Source organism: Trichogramma pretiosum, unplaced genomic scaffold (assembly GCF_000599845.2).
Source record: "Trichogramma pretiosum strain Unisexual culture from Peru unplaced genomic scaffold, Tpre_2.0 scaffold101, whole genome shotgun sequence".
Classification (NCBI taxonomy): domain Eukaryota; kingdom Metazoa; phylum Arthropoda; class Insecta; order Hymenoptera; family Trichogrammatidae; genus Trichogramma; species Trichogramma pretiosum.
This window is the reverse complement of record NW_019640823.1, coordinates 149,417-167,140: the sequence shown is the minus strand read 5'-3', so window position 1 is coordinate 167,140 and position 17,724 is coordinate 149,417. Positions and strand designations below refer to the sequence as shown.

The 17,724-nt window shown below is 44.7% G+C and overlaps 1 protein-coding gene across 2 annotated transcripts; it reads left to right on the top strand.

Annotated features, from left to right (window-relative positions):
- Positions 1-7,558: 7,558 nt before the first annotated feature.
- On the top strand, positions 7,559-16,142 carry LOC106655424 (myb-like protein AA). Of its 2 annotated transcripts, none has more exons than XM_023463100.1 (5): positions 7,559-7,904; positions 8,476-8,847; positions 8,941-10,070; positions 10,317-10,467; positions 13,464-16,142. In XM_023463100.1, exons 1-5 carry the CDS (start codon positions 7,835-7,837, stop codon positions 13,964-13,966), a joined length of 2,226 nt encoding a protein of 741 aa, XP_023318868.1. In that variant the 5' UTR covers positions 7,559-7,834; the 3' UTR covers positions 13,967-16,142. The 2 variants fall into 2 exon arrangements, with proteins under 2 accessions (XP_023318868.1, XP_014231291.1); XM_014375805.2 differs by having other exon boundaries at positions 8,473-8,847.
- The last annotated feature ends 1,582 nt before the right edge of the window (positions 16,143-17,724 follow it).

The window sequence follows — 17,724 nt, the reverse complement described above, 5'->3', positions numbered from 1 at the left end:
ACACAATAGGCGCGCTCTGCATTTTGCATACCGTAGCCGGGCATATATATAACGGCTTTCTCGCCTCTGCGCGACGAACAGCGCGACGATGTAAAATATCATATACACCTATAAACCAAGAGCGTTTTTGCATCTTGTGCAGTGCAGTGTGTCACACGCGCATAAATTCGCGTTGTGTGTGCGTGTGTGTGTCACGAGAGAGTAACACGTGAGTTTTTTGCGCGCACGAAAGGAAGAAAGACTGGTTCTGACTCTCGGAGCAGCGCGACGGACTGAGAAAGAGTACGACGAGTCGTATAGTACGTATTATATATCGGAAGAATATAAATGGGAATCTGTAACCGATTGGCGTCCGGTGCTGTGTGCTCAGCTCTGCCTTCTTTATTTTTATTATTTTTTTTTAATATATACCTTAATTTTTTCAATTTTTTTCCACTGTTCGATGTTGGAGTAGCTCGGTGATAAAGAAGGCTAACACGGGGACGAGCATTGTTGTGACGGCGCGTTCAAACCTGCCTTTTTTTCTCAATTCTTCTTCTTTTTTTTTCTAATCAATTCGTAATTCGGAGCTCGATAAATCGAAACACGTATATTTGAGAAATAGCTTTTGTTGAATCATGGAAAAGTACAATTATCACATATCGCATGTACCTCGGCGATGGGTCGTTATGTAAAAAAAGCGATATATTGCAACGATTCATTCGCAACCCGTGAAATTTTTATCTGCGCGTTCTCACACGACGATGGTTGCGGTCTCGCTCGAGCGAGAAAGAGATTCGTTCACGAGTTTTCGATCGCGTGAAATATTTTTCTTTTCTTACCTGCACTGCAGTGCTGGGCACATCGGTGCACAGTGGGTCAAGGCTTCGTGATTGACACTCGGTCATTATTTTATATTTTATGCGTGCGTCTATTCATCGCGTTGAGAAAATCTTTCGAGATTTCCGACTTCCTCTCCTCGCGCGCACGTGAGGGGATGCTACGAGAGAGAGAGAGTTTCTACCTCTTTTTCTTCTTTCGCCCAAAAAAAAAAAAAACCAAACGAAACAAAAAGATGCATCATCATTTTTATATAAAAGCGGGGCTGCCGAAAAATATGCCCCTTATAATACGTACAATTTATATGTATGCCCCGCGCGGATGTTGCGAAACGCTCTCTTCTTTTTTATATTTTCGGCCGAGTGGCACAATTCGGCCTTTTTTTTCTCTCTCTCTCTTTCTCCCTTTTCTCGTATATAAGACCTTTCGGAAGGAAGCGATTACGCGCGCGCCAGAGTGTATATATGTACGGGCGGTGCAGTTAAATCGTCCGAAAAAAGCGCCATTTTCAGTCGTACATTATAAATATTATATTAACTCGATTTGTCAAGGCGATCAGCGCGCTACAATTCTGTTTTTTTCCCTATGAGCATTTGATATAATTGTTCTGTGAGCGAACGAGCTTCGTGCGCGGATAGTTATGGACAAACGTTGAAAGACAAATAAATAGTTTTTTTTTCCTTTTTTTTCCGCTAAACGAGGACAGTGCTTTGCATCGTACACGTCTTTAAAAATTTTCTTAAACTCGTTCTCATATGTGTGGGTGGCACTTAATACGGAATCGATAAACGCCGATGAATTACGCCAGGCCGCGCGGCAAACAAAATGAATAATAGCTGCTGCTGCTGCTTATGCTGCTGCTTCGTCGACGATTTTTACCTTGCGTTTTGTTTCGCGACTTGTGTGTATAATACCGAGAGACTTTGACTATGAACATATTGTCTTATCATTAAGCTCAGGCGCGGGGCTGGGTGGAATATACACACACACACACACATAGCTCGCCTTTAACTTTTCAAAACTCGACTTATTACGGCTCAAACTTGACTCCAATTTTTCCTCGCAGTGCAGCGCACAATCGCGCAAAACAATTATCCGCCAATGCATAATCGACGACGACGGTCAAGCAAACTTTAAATATTATTTACGATAAAAAAAAAGTACGCACCGGTGGCGAAGCTTTTGTGTTATTTCTTCTTTTTTTTCCGCGCTTGGTTTGGGTATACGAGCTAATTATGCATGTATTATGCTTGTGCATGTGCACTGCGACACAGACTCGGCGTATACACACGTATTTTTTTTTTTTTTTTTTTTCAGTAAAAGCGAGCTGCGCGAGGATAAGTGTAATGACGCACTTGGCAATGTAATTACAGCTTGGACAAAGTTACCATTACAATAGCCTCGCGATTTTTCCAACGAAGCTTTGAAATACGTACACGACACAATTTCGACAAAGAGTGAGAAAACAACTTTTTATTTTATTGTTTTTCAAACTTCTTTTGGTCGATTCGTGGGCTCGATCAATGGCGAGAGAGAGAAAACCCTCCGTGCAGGTACAATGCGATGCAGCACAGATAACTAGCCACCGTTTTATTCCGCCCACGAAATTATTAAAATCGCATCATCGATCATGATGACCGTATTAAAATTCTCACACGCCTCCTTTTCTTTTGTTTGGCTACTAGCTTCGAGATGACTTACGTACTAAACGGTTGTTAATGAACGCAACGAGATCGGCGTCTTCGAGAGCCGACGACGATCATCTCTCTCGATGCGTTAGCCGCGTGTTTGAGGTAGGCCGCGTGCGCGCGAGCGAGCGAGCGCGTGTACACACGGAATCGTAATTTCATATTAATATGGAATCCAGCGCGTTATGATTACACTGGGATATCGTGTGACACTTCGACGACGCGACACCGGGAGATAAATGGATGACAAATTTATGCGTAAAAAATATGAAAAATATGACTTGCCTACAATATAATCATATATATTCCACTTAACCATGCGCGGATGTATGTAGATACCTCATATGTGTTGGCTGCATTCGGTGATACGGCATAGTTAATATGATTGATGATGGGATTTCACACTCGTACATATACATACAGCGCACGGCACAGACGGGCGACTTCAGAAAGTGAGAGGCTTATATCGCTTGTGTGTGTGTGTGTGTGGATCTTCTTCTTGTGTCTCGTCCATTGTCTACCCGCGAGTTAAAGAAAAAGTTTGTTGTAAAGAGGTATTACGTACAGATGCGTATCTCGGTATTTTATATTTTTTTATATTAAAAACCGTACATTCGTCATAATTATCGCCGGGCGACGACGACGACTATTCGAAATATGTTGTTCGGACTTCACCGCATGTGTAATTCAAAGCTCTTTTTTCTTCCTTTCATTGCCTGCCTGTATATATATTTTATTGATATTACGGTCGAGATATACACGCACGCGAGAGCGATAGATAGAGCGCGAGTGAGATTTTTTTCGCACCGATCTCTGCAATCCCTCCTTCTTCTTCTTCTTCTTCTTTTTTTTCTCTCCTTCTTTTATACACGACAATGAGAATAATAATAGACAAATTACATAGGCAGGCGTCGTCGTTTTCTCAAAGGCTTGCTAGAGAGAGAGAGAGAGAGAGAGATATTTTTTTTTCTTCTTCTTCTTCGTTGCACCTGACAAAGCCCGCCGCAGCCAGTCGACGCGCAGTGTACGTGCAAAAAATATGAGAAAAGCACTGTGCTGCATTTATAGACAGATGGATGGATCTGCGGCGAGCCTCGAAGCTTTTCCTCGATAATATAAGCTTCATTGTTTTGGCACTCTTGTGTATTATTATTCTCTCGTTTATAACTCGACAAGACTGCGTGTGACTCGCGGAGAGGATCGATATGATTCATCCGCGCCGATGAATGTCCATCGTCACGAGTGCAACAGCAGGCAATCGTATCGCTTTACAAAAACAAAATAATCGATACTCGAACGATCGCCAATTCGAGCTTTATGAACTTTTTATTATTATCGTATGTATATATTTCGGGGAAAATTGACTGGATCGGTGCGACTGTTGCCCCCGGATACATATTCAACGTACTTATACCCGATCGCGACCGATTGTTGTTTCAGTCTGTGAAAACAAACGGGATTCTCGCTCGTTGCGCTCGTTGCAATTGTCGCGCGCGCGCGCGTGCGTCAATTGCTATATAGTTATTATACTCTCTATCTCGCTCGCTTTGACAATTATGTTGAGTAATGCGTTTTATTATTAATTTTTCAACTCGATCGAGAGACAACGGAATCTATCGCTTCGACGTGGGGACGGCCTTTACAATATCAACACCTGTGCAGCCGTTTTTCTTTTATTGTATCTTCTCGCTCTTCTTCTTTTTTTTTCTTCGATCGAAGATAAGAATAGCCCCATCGCGTTAGCGATCGGGTCGGTTTGTTTAACCGATATAAAAAGTCAGTTCACTGCACTTGATTCGTGTATATTAATAATAATAATATTAATAAAGGGAGATAGACGAGCCATGCAGCATCAGCTGCGGACGAGCTGCGCGTTCATCTAGGCGCGTATTACGCTCATAAATATTTATTAATATACAAAATGTTTATGAGAAATTTCGTTAGCTACCGAGAAAAGCAAAATAGGAGCACCAGAGATTTCCTAATTTCATTAATCATCGATGCGTCGTGCGCACGAAGAAAAGAGTCGTCACCTGAAGAGCGCATCATTAATCACTGACAACGATGACGACTCTTTCGTCTGTGTGCGTGTGTGTGTGTGTGTGTGTGGATGCCCACCACCACTGCGCCACCAATTAGAGACCACAGAGTTGACACAAATTTGTGGAAAGTCCTATTTTCTCGGGCGCTACGTATTGTGTGCGCGAGAGATATATCATCAATGGAGTGTATGGTCGAAAAGACAATTTTTGTTCTTGTTCGTCTTCTTCTTTTACTTGTAACAGGAATCAGAAGATTCTTGGTTTCTCATTGTTGATTAGTTATATTTACTATATTAAATAAATATATAAATCGACATCTGTTTAAATAGGCGTAAATGACGTAACATACCAAAAGAAATGAAAAGTATGAAAAATTAACATACACGATCCGCGATAATACGAGAAGAATAGAGAAGAGAAGGAAAAAAAATCTTATCACGATAAGGTTTTTTCGATGACAAAAACGTGATAATATCTGTGCACATTGGCCATTCGAGAAATCGTACAATCGTACAATCGTAGAGCAAAAAGGAGAAAGAGAGATTACGACGCGGAGCTATTCGTATAACAGCGATCTCTCTGCGCCGGAGTAAAAGCCCCACCAGCGGCAGCAGCAGCAGCATTACATTGCACTATGATGATATCCGGGGCGTCCACTCGGCCGCTCGCCAATGAGATCTATAACGCCCACACGACCAATCCGAGCTCGTCGAGTCTCTCTTTTCTCGCGCCGGCGCGTATTAATACCGTGTGCCCACCACCCGCGCACACGACTGTATACGACGATGCGCACGCGCTCGCTCGTTCGCCTCGGCTCCTATGCACTCGGATTTTTCCTTTTCCTTTTTTTTTCATTTTTTTTTGTTTTTCATATTCTTCTCGCTCGCTGCGATCTTTTATTTAACAATTTTTCGCGCGTAAATATATACACCCGCGTCTTATCTCGGCTTCGATTATTTTCCACGATTACGGAGAATATTATAATATTCGTGTTTATTTATCGTCAACGAGCAAACAAGAGCGCGTTAGGAAATCTCCGCGTCTGTGGCGGTGGCGGCCCGAAATCGGGCGAAGAAGAAAAAAACAATGTTTACTGCTCAAACAACGTCTCTCCTCGACGACGACGCAATTGCAAAATCGAGCTTTATACGCCGCGATCCGAGAGATTTGGAAAATCACTGTCGTCGTCGCCGCCGCAGCTCGGCAATGATGTATCAACACGCGCAGCGAAATTGGCATCTGCGTACATGAACTTTTGATAAACATTCAATAAAAAGAAAGAAAGAAAGAAAGAAATGTATAATGTAATTGCGCGAGCAAACTGTTTTCCATTATATATATTAGTCGTGTTTATTATTTAAAAAGCAATACACTTTGATTCGTGTGTCTCGCGTGACGATAAAAATTCCATCTCATGATAAAATACAAGAAAAATGAAAACGGAGAGCGAGAGAGCGAAAAAAAATGGAATTAATTATCATCATCATCATCGCCGCGCGGATTGTATATACAACGTCGCGCTTGTTTATATATTTTTCGAGTTCAACGAACAATCGCGAATCGCGACTGACTGGCTGGTGGCTTGGCTGCTGGCAAATCATTATCGTTGCTGCCTCTCGCGATTATACACTTTGTACATTATATTGTACATTATGTACACTACGTGTAAATAGGCCCGTCGTCGCCCGTCTCCAATCGCCCGGACCGATTTCGTAAATCAACAGTATGTAACGTAAAACAATAATCGTAGCTGCGCGGTTTAATAACCGATCATTGAAGTACATATATACGAGTTGAGTAAATGTACGAAAAAAAATAATTCTGGCCTGTTTATCGAGCGTATATACTTGCCCAGATCTTTTTTATTCTTTATTATATCTCGAGATAGTTAAATTATAGAGAGAGCTAGGTGTAAGCTGCTTCGTTTCGCTCCGTAACGCTTTGGAGAGCTGGTTGGGCGGAGCTAGCAGAGATACATATAAAAGTGCGAGAGAGAGAGAGAAGAAAAAAAAGGGGATAGAGAGTAGTATAGGTATACCATATTATACTATACCATATACATTATATTTCGAAAGCATCAACGGCTGCTGGCCACAGAGAGGGGGCTGTAAAAAAGAGAAGTGCCGCCGCCGTCGCGATTCCTCGGTGGTGGTGGTGCTGGCCGGTGGTGGGGCGGCACGTGTGATGCAGCGGGCTTGGCTTTAACACGAGCGGTTCGCACGCTAGACCTCTCAGTTAGTCCACGAGTGCCGATCGAGCTGCACAACGACCAGTTTATAAGAGTGCAGAGAGCAGCGTTGATATTATTTTTTTAATGTACACGATATAATAATACTACGCGTACTTGTGGACTTGTTACAATTTTTTTTTTTTTCGAAGAGAGTTAAAAAAAAAAACAATTTTGAACTTTGAAATCAAACGTGAGCAGAGAGAGTGAGAGATATAGGATCCAGTCATTCTCGTTTCTCTCGTCTGCAGACTCAGTGCACGATCGACTGCTACTTCTTTCTAAATGAAACAGTGACAAAGTGTGAATCATTACCCTTTTTTTTCGGTTGATTTTTGTGCAATCGTACCTATGAGCCTGGTTGCCGTCGCGAGAGATACTCGCGCTTTACGAAAATCCATCAAGATAGGGAAGAAAGTAGAGATCGACCATTGCGAGCAGCTCAAGGCCTGCCTCGACCCCGAAAACATGTGTGGTGAGTTTATTATTCTTTATTTTTTTCTACATCTCGATCGCGATGACGTGATGTCAAAATTCGAATCGGGCGCGCGTCGCTATTCGACGCGAACGAATCACAGCCGCGCGAGTCTAATGTAGCATCTAACGATCGCGGAGAGGAGGGGCCAAGAGCGGGCCGAGATTATTACGGTTTCGCCTATATTCATTCATCGCCTCGTATTACTACGCGATGTGTATTTGTAAATAGAGATGGAGAGAGAGAAAGAGAAATCTTAGCATCTCGGGAGATTTTAATGGCCGATTATTTGAATAGTCATGCCTTCGGCGAACGACGGGCAGTACACTACTAGTAGTAGTAGTTGTATGGATACGGCGGGAGGAGCTTCGGAGCAAAAAATAAAATCGACGACGACGTCGACGACGACGGCAGTAAATAATAAATAAAGACGCCGAGAATGAATCGCTCTCAGTGTTAACGCGTCGTTATCTCTTACCTGTGTGTCGCGTGGTATCGTGTGCGCCGCGTGTGCGAGTGTCAATTTTCACGTTTATGTGTGTTGAGTGCGCCAACGACGACGACGACGACGACGACGACGACGATGCAGCGGCGGAGTTTTTCCAGAAAAAAGTCCGAAGTCGGAGATTCCTCCGACTCGACTCACGAAGCAGGTGCCGATGATTAATACAACACATACATATATATTTGACGAAATATTTGCCTACGCACACTCACACATACCGATTACCGCATTCGTACGATTGTATTTAACTTATTACCGTGCGCGACGGGATTTATTTACGCGGCTTCGTGGGCCCCCGGAATTAGAGATAGCTCTCTCGCGCGCGCGCGCGCGGTTGTCCAAACAGAGAGGAAGAAACAAAAAACAAAGGAGGAAAAAAAGAACGTTTCGAAAAATCAGCGTGTTCGATAGACGACGCGTGCGAGATAATGCGTGTTTTTTTGTGTGCGTTACGATCGGTGTTTCTAGGCGAATTTCGGGGGAAAATTCCGCGTCGCGCTGATTTGTTTGACATTAATAAGTCACGTTTACGCACGCAGAATTTCATTAATTAATCGAGTATACACCGCGCGCCGTATGTGTGTATACGCATGAGTGCTCTCTCCGTCTCTCTCCGTCTCTGTTCTAGGCCGAGATTTTTATCGTTTTTTTTTTCGCTTATCATTTCGCGCTAAATATCGACACGTGCTTCAATGATTTTGGAATATTTCGCACAGAAGTCAGCAGCAACAACAACAACAACAACAACAATAACAACAACGAAAGTAACAACAACAACAACAATACGGATCAGTGGCAGAGATCCGGCCAAAAGGAGTCGCAACAGCAGCAACAGCAGCAGCAGCAGCAGCGAGTTGTCGAGCAGCCGATCCCGTTCCCCATGGGCTTCGACAGCAGTATGTCGCCCGGCTCGCTGTCGCCGCCGATCTCTCCTCAGGCGAAGCTGCTTGCCACTTCGGCTCTGGGCTGGAGCAATCCGCCGACTCACGAGGAGCGCGTCTCCGCCTTCGAGCTAGTGCTGCGGCAGCAGCAACAGCAGCAACAGCAGCAGCAGCAGCTACAGCTACAGCTACAGCCGGTGGTCACCGAAGGTATGTAGCCGTATCCGTCCGTGATTTAAAAAAAAAAACCACAACAGCTGACGGTCCATTCACGTGCTTTGTTTATCTTTTTGTTTTGTTCAGCGTCGACAATCGCCCCGTACATCACCAGCCAGTCGACGACCTACGACGACATGGTGAACTTTTGGGCGCGTCACGCCATGAACGCCGGCTTCTTTCTGAACACGCAGCACCAGGCGGTGGCCGCGGCCGCCGCAGCCGCGACCGCCGCAGCGGCGATGTACAATCAGCAGCGACTGCAACAGCAGCACCAGCAGGTGGTGGCCTACGGCGCACCCTCGAGTCCGCCCGAGTCGTCGTGCAATTCGCCCCCACTGGTGGGTGGCGTCCCGGTGATGGCCCAGGCGATCCAGGCCCAGCTGGCTCGAGCAGCCTACGAGACGAGCCCCGATAAGCACCTTCCGCACCACCACCCTCACCACCATCGCCACGGGAGCAGCAGCGCTTGCAGCACCAGCAGCCGCAGTAGCACGAGCGGCTTGAGTCTGAGCGGCAGAAGCAGCAGCGGCAGCTTGGTGGATCACAACGACAGTACCGAGGGACCGCTGAATCTCAGCACCAAGTCGCCCGCGCGTTTGGACAACGACGATAACAGCGAGAACAACAACAACAACAATAACAATAATAGCAATAACCAGCTGACTTCGATGAGCGTCGTCGTCGCCAACTCGGCCGGCGGCAAAGCCGCCAAGAGCGCCGCCAGCAAAGCGACCAAGGGCAAGATCTGGTCGCCGGGCACGCTGTGCGAGCGCGAGGCCAAGAAGTCCAAGGGCCGAAGCTCCGTCTCGACCTCCGTGATCGTCAGTCATCATCAGCAGCAGCAGCAGCACTATCATCATCCCCAACCGTATCAACCGCAACACATCCAGCTGCATCATCATCAACATCAGCAACAACAGCAACAGCCACAACAGCCACAGCAGCAGCCACAGCAGCAACAACGAAAAGCACAGCAAAAGAGCAAGAGACCGCGTCCACGTAGCTCGGGCAGCGAGGGCGAGGGCGAGCATCAGCTGGCCCAGAGGCGCAACAGCCAGCAGCTCGTCCAGCACAGGTCGCAGCTCGTCAACAACGAGCGCGTGTTCCAGGTGAGAGCTCCACTCGAGCAACTGCAGCAACTGCAGCCACAAGCACCACAACACGTAGCCCGGCCACTCGTCCTTGCCCAATCACACGTATCGAACAAGAAACAAGTAAGCAACAACAAAACATTCACACCGTATAACATACATATATATAAAACATGACATATAATACCGGTCCACGTTTTAAAAGTCCGAGCGCGTTGTCGGTGCAGCGGCGGCACGTCTAGCGCATTGTCTCTCTGTCTGAGGCAGGCGCCACGCATACACACACTCGACACATAATATAACAAATAATAGTACTCTCCTATCGTCACACATGCTAATTTCCTTTTTCTTTTTGTTCTCTGCTTGCAGTGCTCCGAATGCGGCAAAATCTTCAAGCGATCGAGCACGCTCAGCACGCATCTGCTGATACACTCGGACACGCGGCCCTACCCCTGCACCTTCTGCGGCAAGCGATTCCACCAGAAGAGCGACATGAAGAAGCACACCTACATACATACCGGTGAGTAATATACATTTGTGTACCGAAAATTAAGCCATTATTTATTCATTGCCGCCCCCCCCCCCTCGATTTACGCGCCCCTCGGTACGTTTAGTAATGGATTATTCATAGAGCGCTCGGATTTCCACTGCTGTTGCGCGCGGCGCACTGATCGAAAATCGTTGCTTTTTTGTTTTTGTTTTCGGCTAATTATCTTATACGCTATTTTTCGTACTATTTCCTCTACCGCCACTATATACTTTTTTATTTTCGCATAGCCTCGAAAAATTGTACGTATACGAGCTCCGACGGAGCCTGAAAGATTTATGATCGCGCGTGCACAAGAGATCCAATTCTTTTTTTTTTTTTTTTTTTTATATTACCTCGCGTAAATACATTATTATATCGTGGCTCTTTCTCTTGGCTGCACAAGGCATAAATATTGATTCTTCGCGAGCGCGAGGCGTGAAGCGCACAGGTATAAAGTAAGGTAATTATCATTTTACTCCGGTGAGTGTGCGCGCACTTGTCTCTCTCTCTCTCTCTCTCGCGTCGCGGGTTTATTTCCAAACTCTTTCTCTCTTCTCTCTGCATTATTGATAAAAATTAAACGTCGACGATACGTTTGTGCATCGATGTACTTCCGAAAAACTGCAAAATGTAGCTATTATCGCGCGATTCCGACGAAAAAGAGAAGAGAGAGAGAGAGAGAGAAAAAAAGATAATCAACCCGCGTCTAATAACCGGTCTTGTACAAATATCGCATGCAAAGTTTTACCGTCTCTCTTCTCTAATACTACTATCTACTATCCGTATGAAAGGGGGGTCTGAGCTTGTGACGGCGATACAATTTGACTACATATATGTACGTATCAACGCGACTCGGTAAGTTTACATTGTCAATGCCGACGACATTAAATAGCCATTTATTCGAGGAGAGAGAAGGAGAGAAATGGAAAATTGACGACGTGCCTCGTATCTATCTATGTATTTACACGCGGACTTGATTAAAATTCAATGCCTCTAGCCGTCGGTACTGTACGCGCTATACTTTACCACCTTCTTCTTCGAGGTATTCGCGTACAAAAGTAGATACGATACATATGTATATATCACTCGATTTGTCACACGATCAATCATGACGAATACAAAAAAAAAAAAAGAAAGGGGAAAGGAAGAATATGAGAAATAATCACGAGCAAATATTTGACCGTGCATTAGATCGCGACGAAAACAATTCTCGTGAGAACCGATCGTGTGCGTGTGTGCCATTTATCGTGTCTCCACTTCAATCCTCCTTCTTCTGTTTCTCTTCTTCTTCTTCTTCTTTTTTTTCACCATAACGGAAGGATGAGTAGGGCAGAATGGTATAATGCAACGTGGAATAAAAAAAAAAAAGGAAGAAGGAAGAAACTCGCGCAGCGCAGTAATGCTTGCGCGCTCGAGCGGGGGCTTAAGGGATGTGCGGCGCGTATTATAAGGAGCACTTCCGGTCGGGCACGTGCCGCCTTACGGTGTGTCGCGCGCACCCGTTATATACGGCTAACAGCATGTGTGTGTGTATGTGAGTGCGTACGCGCGATACTAATTAAATTCGAGGAGTGCATGTGCGCAACGGTGTATGAAATGTGTGCTATATATACTACGAGTATGGCACACACTCGAGGCGCACAAGCCCTTAACCGCCGTTTCGGATTATGCCACGCGATTGCGCTCGTCCTTTTTTTTTTATTTATTTCTTCTACGCGAAAATTATCTATCGTATATAGAGGAGGCAGTGATACGTTAATTTACGACGCGAGCCGCGAATTTTTTCATTTTATTATTCTTTTGCTTTTCGATATAAAAAAAAAATCATCGAGCTCGCGTGCTGTGCCCGCATCGGTGTTTTCACTCGATTATACATATACACGTATTCTTGCGCCTGTCGTCGTCGTCGAGGCGCAGCGATGCCAGATAATGCCGAAGGTAAACACGGGAAAAAACGCGACTCACCGGGCTCGTTACCGCATAAATAAATGCGACTCTACGTACGTACGTTTGTGTGTTTGTGCGCGCGATTGTACACTACTGTTGCTGGGATGGATTTCGATAAGTAGGTTAGAGACGCGGAGCGAGTGCAAAAGTGTATACGTTGTGTACGATTGATTGCAAAAATCAGCGCCGCGACGATGATTACGCGGGTTTTCGAGAGAGAATCGTCTCGTTCGTTCGATATCGTTGAATATAATTATAACTCGTCGAATTGTCAACGACAGAAACAAAAACAAAAAAAAAATAATAAGAGAAGAAGAAAAAACTATATGCAAGGGTTCCCGTTGCACTTACACTTTTCCCCTTTTTTCGCATACACGGAATAAAATGCCCTCGCGCCGACGATGCATGTGCCTATTTGTATAAATAATCAATCGGTCGCCCGCGCGCACTGCATAGGAATTATTAGAGAATACGACTAAGCGAGCTTCTTTTATGCATAATCGAAAAATTGATTTTCCCTCGTGTGCGCAGCTGCTTATAACCCTTTGCTCCTAGTCGCTCTCTTTTTCTCCTCATATATATGCGGAAAACTTTTTTTCTCTCTCTCTCTCTCCCCTTTCTACTGCATGTACTGCACTTGGATAAGCCAAATTATACACGGCACACACAAACTCGGGTTTATATTGAGGATAGATAGATGTATGCGCATACTAATGCGAGAGTACAAGACTAGTAGTTTAGGCTTTCGGGAATTCTTTTCTTCTCGTCTCCGAGTGCAATCGCTTATTAATAAGCGGACGTAAAATCATGGATCATCGATCATTATTGTATTATGAGTTGCTTCGTTAGCGAGAATTATGATCGGACGCACGCTCCAATGATTTTTCGGTATTTCGATTATAATGATTCTGGTATTTTGATTATATAATTCGAAAAATCTCATTGTCCCCTTGTGCCCCGCCTATGAAAATTCGTTACAATCTGTGTCACCGTTCTAAATGTTTTTTTTTCCCTTTTTTTGTCTTGTTCTCTCTAAACAGGTGAAAAGCCACACGTCTGCGTGGTGTGCCAGAAGGCCTTCTCCCAGTCCAGCAACCTCATCACCCACATGCGCAAGCACACGGGCTACAAGCCCTTCCAGTGCACCCTGTGCGACAAGGCGTTCCAGCGCAAGGTGGATCTGCGCCGCCACCGCGAGAGCCAGCACCCATCGGCGCCGCAGCTCGATTACGAGGCGATGCAGGCACCGCCCCAGCCGCTCGTGCCGCTCCAGCCCCAGGAGCCGCCCAGGAGAAAGAACAACGGCAACAGCAGCAGCAGCAGCAGCAGCAGCAACGGCAAGAGCAACAACAGCAACAGCCACGAGGCAGTCGACAACAACGACGGCGACGATCGTCAAGGTCGGGTAAACATCGACGCAAACATGCCCAGTACCAGTAGTAGTGGCTTGGCCGAGGCGGCAGCGGTAGCAGCAGCGGCAGGACCATCGGGAAGCCAGCAGCAACAGCAGGAGCAACAGCAACAGTCGCAGGTTCGATACTAGGAGCGGCCCTTGGTGAGGTTGCCGGCCCAAGACAGTAGCGACATCGACGACGACGACAACGAATCGAACAATCGTAACCGTAACAATAGAAATAATCGCTTCAAGCGACCAAGGTAGTAGTCGTCGTCTCTCGCGAGATCATTGCGGGAGAATCTCTCCGGAGACACACATCGCGCGTGGAGCCCCCCGTTGTTGTGGGGTTGTTGGGTCGCCGCGGGAGGCGATGATGATGGCGATGACGAGCTCGAGAGCCGGAGCTGCGTCGGCTCGACGATCGACGCCTAGAGAGCTCCGCCGCTATACGATTCGCTTGAAAACCGAATCGGCAGCTCCCTCCCACCCCGCCCCCCTCGGCGGCGATTTCTCCCGTGCCGTCGTCGCCTCTCACTCGCTGTGTGAGAAATTGAGACGAGAAACACAACACAACGCACACACACACGCGCGCGTGCGCATGTATACGGTATATATAGTTTATATATGTCAATTGCAACGCGTGGCCTTTATTTGTGCCTAGATTGATTAAGATTAATTAGCTCTCCTCTCTCTCTCTTTATCTCGTATCCTCGTATGCGGATATCAACGCGCGCGCCCGCGCGCTTAATAATTGTACATATTTATGTATAGATATATATTATATATATTATTATTATTATTATTATATAATGATCAAGTTAATTTTTAAAATCTATATAAAAGTAAGAGCAGAAAAATGAATTGCACCGTAACGATGTTTTTACTCGTTGCTTTTTTTTTGCAATTTCACAAACAAAATGACACACTTTTCTCTTTTTTCGACTTGACTTAAAGTAAAAACAAAAATAATGAATAAAACGAAAGAAACGCAGCCACAGATGCGTTCGAAGTAATATGGTTTAATGCTAGTCTTGGCCACGGACACAGGCGGCCCCTCCCGATCTAATCGGGACACGCGCGTCGTCGTCGTCGTCGCCGCGAATTAAGACTACCTCGATTCTTGCACCATCGAGTGCGTGTTTAATCAATTGTATATTCTTAATAAAAATAATTTAATTAGTGAATTGTACATAGCTCCTAATTTAGGTAATTCTATTATATACGTGTGATTGCGTCGCGACGATCATTTTTTTTTCTTCTGATGCAAACTTTGGAAAACGAAAAAAAAAGGTTAATTGAAATAATTAATGATGATTGAAAAAAATAAAAAAAAAAATACCGTGCGTGTGTCATAATATAGTCTGTCGAACCAAAGCCGTCCACAGTGTATATCTCGTTGTGTGTACCCCTTTATATTCATATGTATACGTATGAATAATTTCGTGCTAGAGAAGTCTCGAGAAACGATCGTTCTTTTTTCTCTCTATTATTGTTGAATCTCTCTTTGTTGCTGCAATTATTATTTTATAACGTGGAATATGTAACGTATCGCGCGCCGATTGAAAAAATCGTCGTACATCGCGACCGTATCCGTCCCCGCCCCATAAATATTAGTAATACACGCGTGTCGACGTATTCGATTATAGCTCGTGCGAAAAAAAAATTTTCGTTGTATTATATGAAACGAGCGTGCGTTATACCGTTGTTCCCAATTATCGATATTGACTTTGTTCACGATCATTGTATCCGGCAGGAGAAATTCATAGCGGCTAGGAGAACCAAAGATGTGTAGAAACTAAGTCGTTGAGAATGTAGCGACACGAAATCTTTCGTTTGTTTGTTTGTTTGTTTTTTAATCGAAATGATTCGCAATCGTAGAAAAATTTGATGATCGACGAAAGAACTTCATATTTACGCATTGTGCCTTTTTTTCATCTGTGTAGAAAGACTATTGTACTATTGTGTATTATAATGTGTGGATAAATAATTTATAATTTATACAGTTTAAAGATGCGTCATTTGAATTTTTATAATAATTCATCGTTGTAGCGCACCGCTAATATTATGATCGACATCATGACCAATTATTATTATATGAATCAATCCGTGCGTATGATATCATAATATTAATGTTGCTATAATCTTTTTTTTATAATTATTACATTGTAGGCCGCACGACAGCCGCGCAATTCGATTGTAAAATTGAATTGAATTATTATGAAAACTTACATTGTAAGCATATTTACCAAAAATTATATTTTACCATGCAACGAACGAAAAAAAAAAGTCACGGAAGAAAATGATGATTGTGATGATGATGACGACGAGGAGATATATAGAAAATAATAAAAAAAAAAGTAATTGTTTTTTTCTTAAACATACATAACCGGATTTTTTATTCTACCTTCCTTCATACCCCCGCAGTACACTCGTCATTACATACATGTGCGATAATAATTACTCGGCGAGCATCCCTGGAATACGATGCGCGCGTCGATCGCTGAGCAAACACAAATTTCACGAATTTCTTTGGATATAATCAAAGCTCGGCGCGCAAAAGAAGACGAGCAGCGCACACACATCATCGTCGACGCGCGAAGAAATCAATTTAATTGCGATACGTCGAGCCATGCACCTGACTTTTTCTGCGCCTCTCTCGACGCGCACGAAGAGACAGAGAGAGAAAGAAGAAAGATTGAAAAGCAAGCGAGCGCATCATATCGTAATGCGTGCCAACTGCATCGTGTGTATAACTATTCGGACTGTGCGCACTTGCAGTTGTGTGCGTTCGGTGGCATGGGGCGCGCAACGCAACGCAACGCAGCGGCGGGTAAATTGGCCAATTTGCAATCCGATCGATCGAGGCGTGGCCTCTGTCCGCTTTTTTGCCTTGATATTATTACATTTTTCGGCTGCTGCTGCTGCTGCCGTATGATATGATACGCGTGCACGTGAAGAGAGATATGCACATTGCGCCGAAATTATACCGAAAAAACGCGCGAGCGCAGTTGCAGTTGCACAACGATCATCTCTTTTGGATTAACGATTTTTTTTTTATTTTACTTCTCATTATTCTTCGCGCTGATCTTTTTGTATCCCGAACCGCTACTACTACTACTACATACTGCCTGTGTAATTTCTCGAAAGAAAAATCGACGACTCGCACCGCGTACGCCGGGGATTTTCATCTGAAATATTTTGTCTCTTTCTCTCTACGCGCGCGAAGATTCTCTTCTCATTCGCGCTTGTATACGCTACGTGCGCGCTTGAGAGTAGTCGATAATCGATCGGCTTCTGCCGATTTTTTCTTTCCTCGTCAGCTCGTTCATGCTATACAAGGAGACTGGAAGAGAGGCAAGAAAGCTGTGATACATTCCGATACGAGAATAAACTATTTTTACCAACTTTTACAAAATCTCGATCGACTGTAGTGCAGTATAAGTATAGCAGTAGTAAAAAGAAAAAGAAGAAGTCTTATACGCGCGCGAGACACGTAGTTTAGTCAAAGTGACATATTGCACGTAGCTCTCTCGAGTGTCGTGGCGTTGAAAAATCGGTTGTAATCTGTGCAGCATATCGATACGTATCATCATCATCATCTTTATATTACATTATGGATCGCGGAGAGCTCGAGCGATCGATCGAGTCTCAAGTGCTCGTCGTCGTCGTCGTCAGGTGTTTATAAAGAATAAATAATTGTCTCCCGAGAAGGATCCTTTCCTCGCGCTCTTTAGTCTCTCTTGTAGAAGCGCGCGCGCGTACGACAACGACCCGGAAGAATCTCGACTCGTTCGGTAGCTGCTGCTGCTGCCTCTCGGCGCAGTGTTCAGTGTTCACCCTTTAATATAGTACATATACACGCGTGAACCGGTTCTCTCTCTCTCGTCACTTCTCTTTCGCCTCCT

Excerpts from the sequence above, each read along its gene's own strand:
- LOC106655424 (XM_014375805.2), top strand. The coding sequence starts at position 7,835 with ATGCAGCGGCGGAGTTTTTCCAGAAAAAAGTCCGAAGTCGGAGATTCC. Across the intron at positions 10,071-10,316 it reads ACGTATCGAACAAGAAACAA|TGCTCCGAATGCGGCAAAAT; the intron begins GTAAGCAACAAC and ends CTCTGCTTGCAG. Across the intron at positions 10,468-13,463 it reads GCACACCTACATACATACCG|GTGAAAAGCCACACGTCTGC; the intron begins GTGAGTAATATA and ends CTCTCTAAACAG.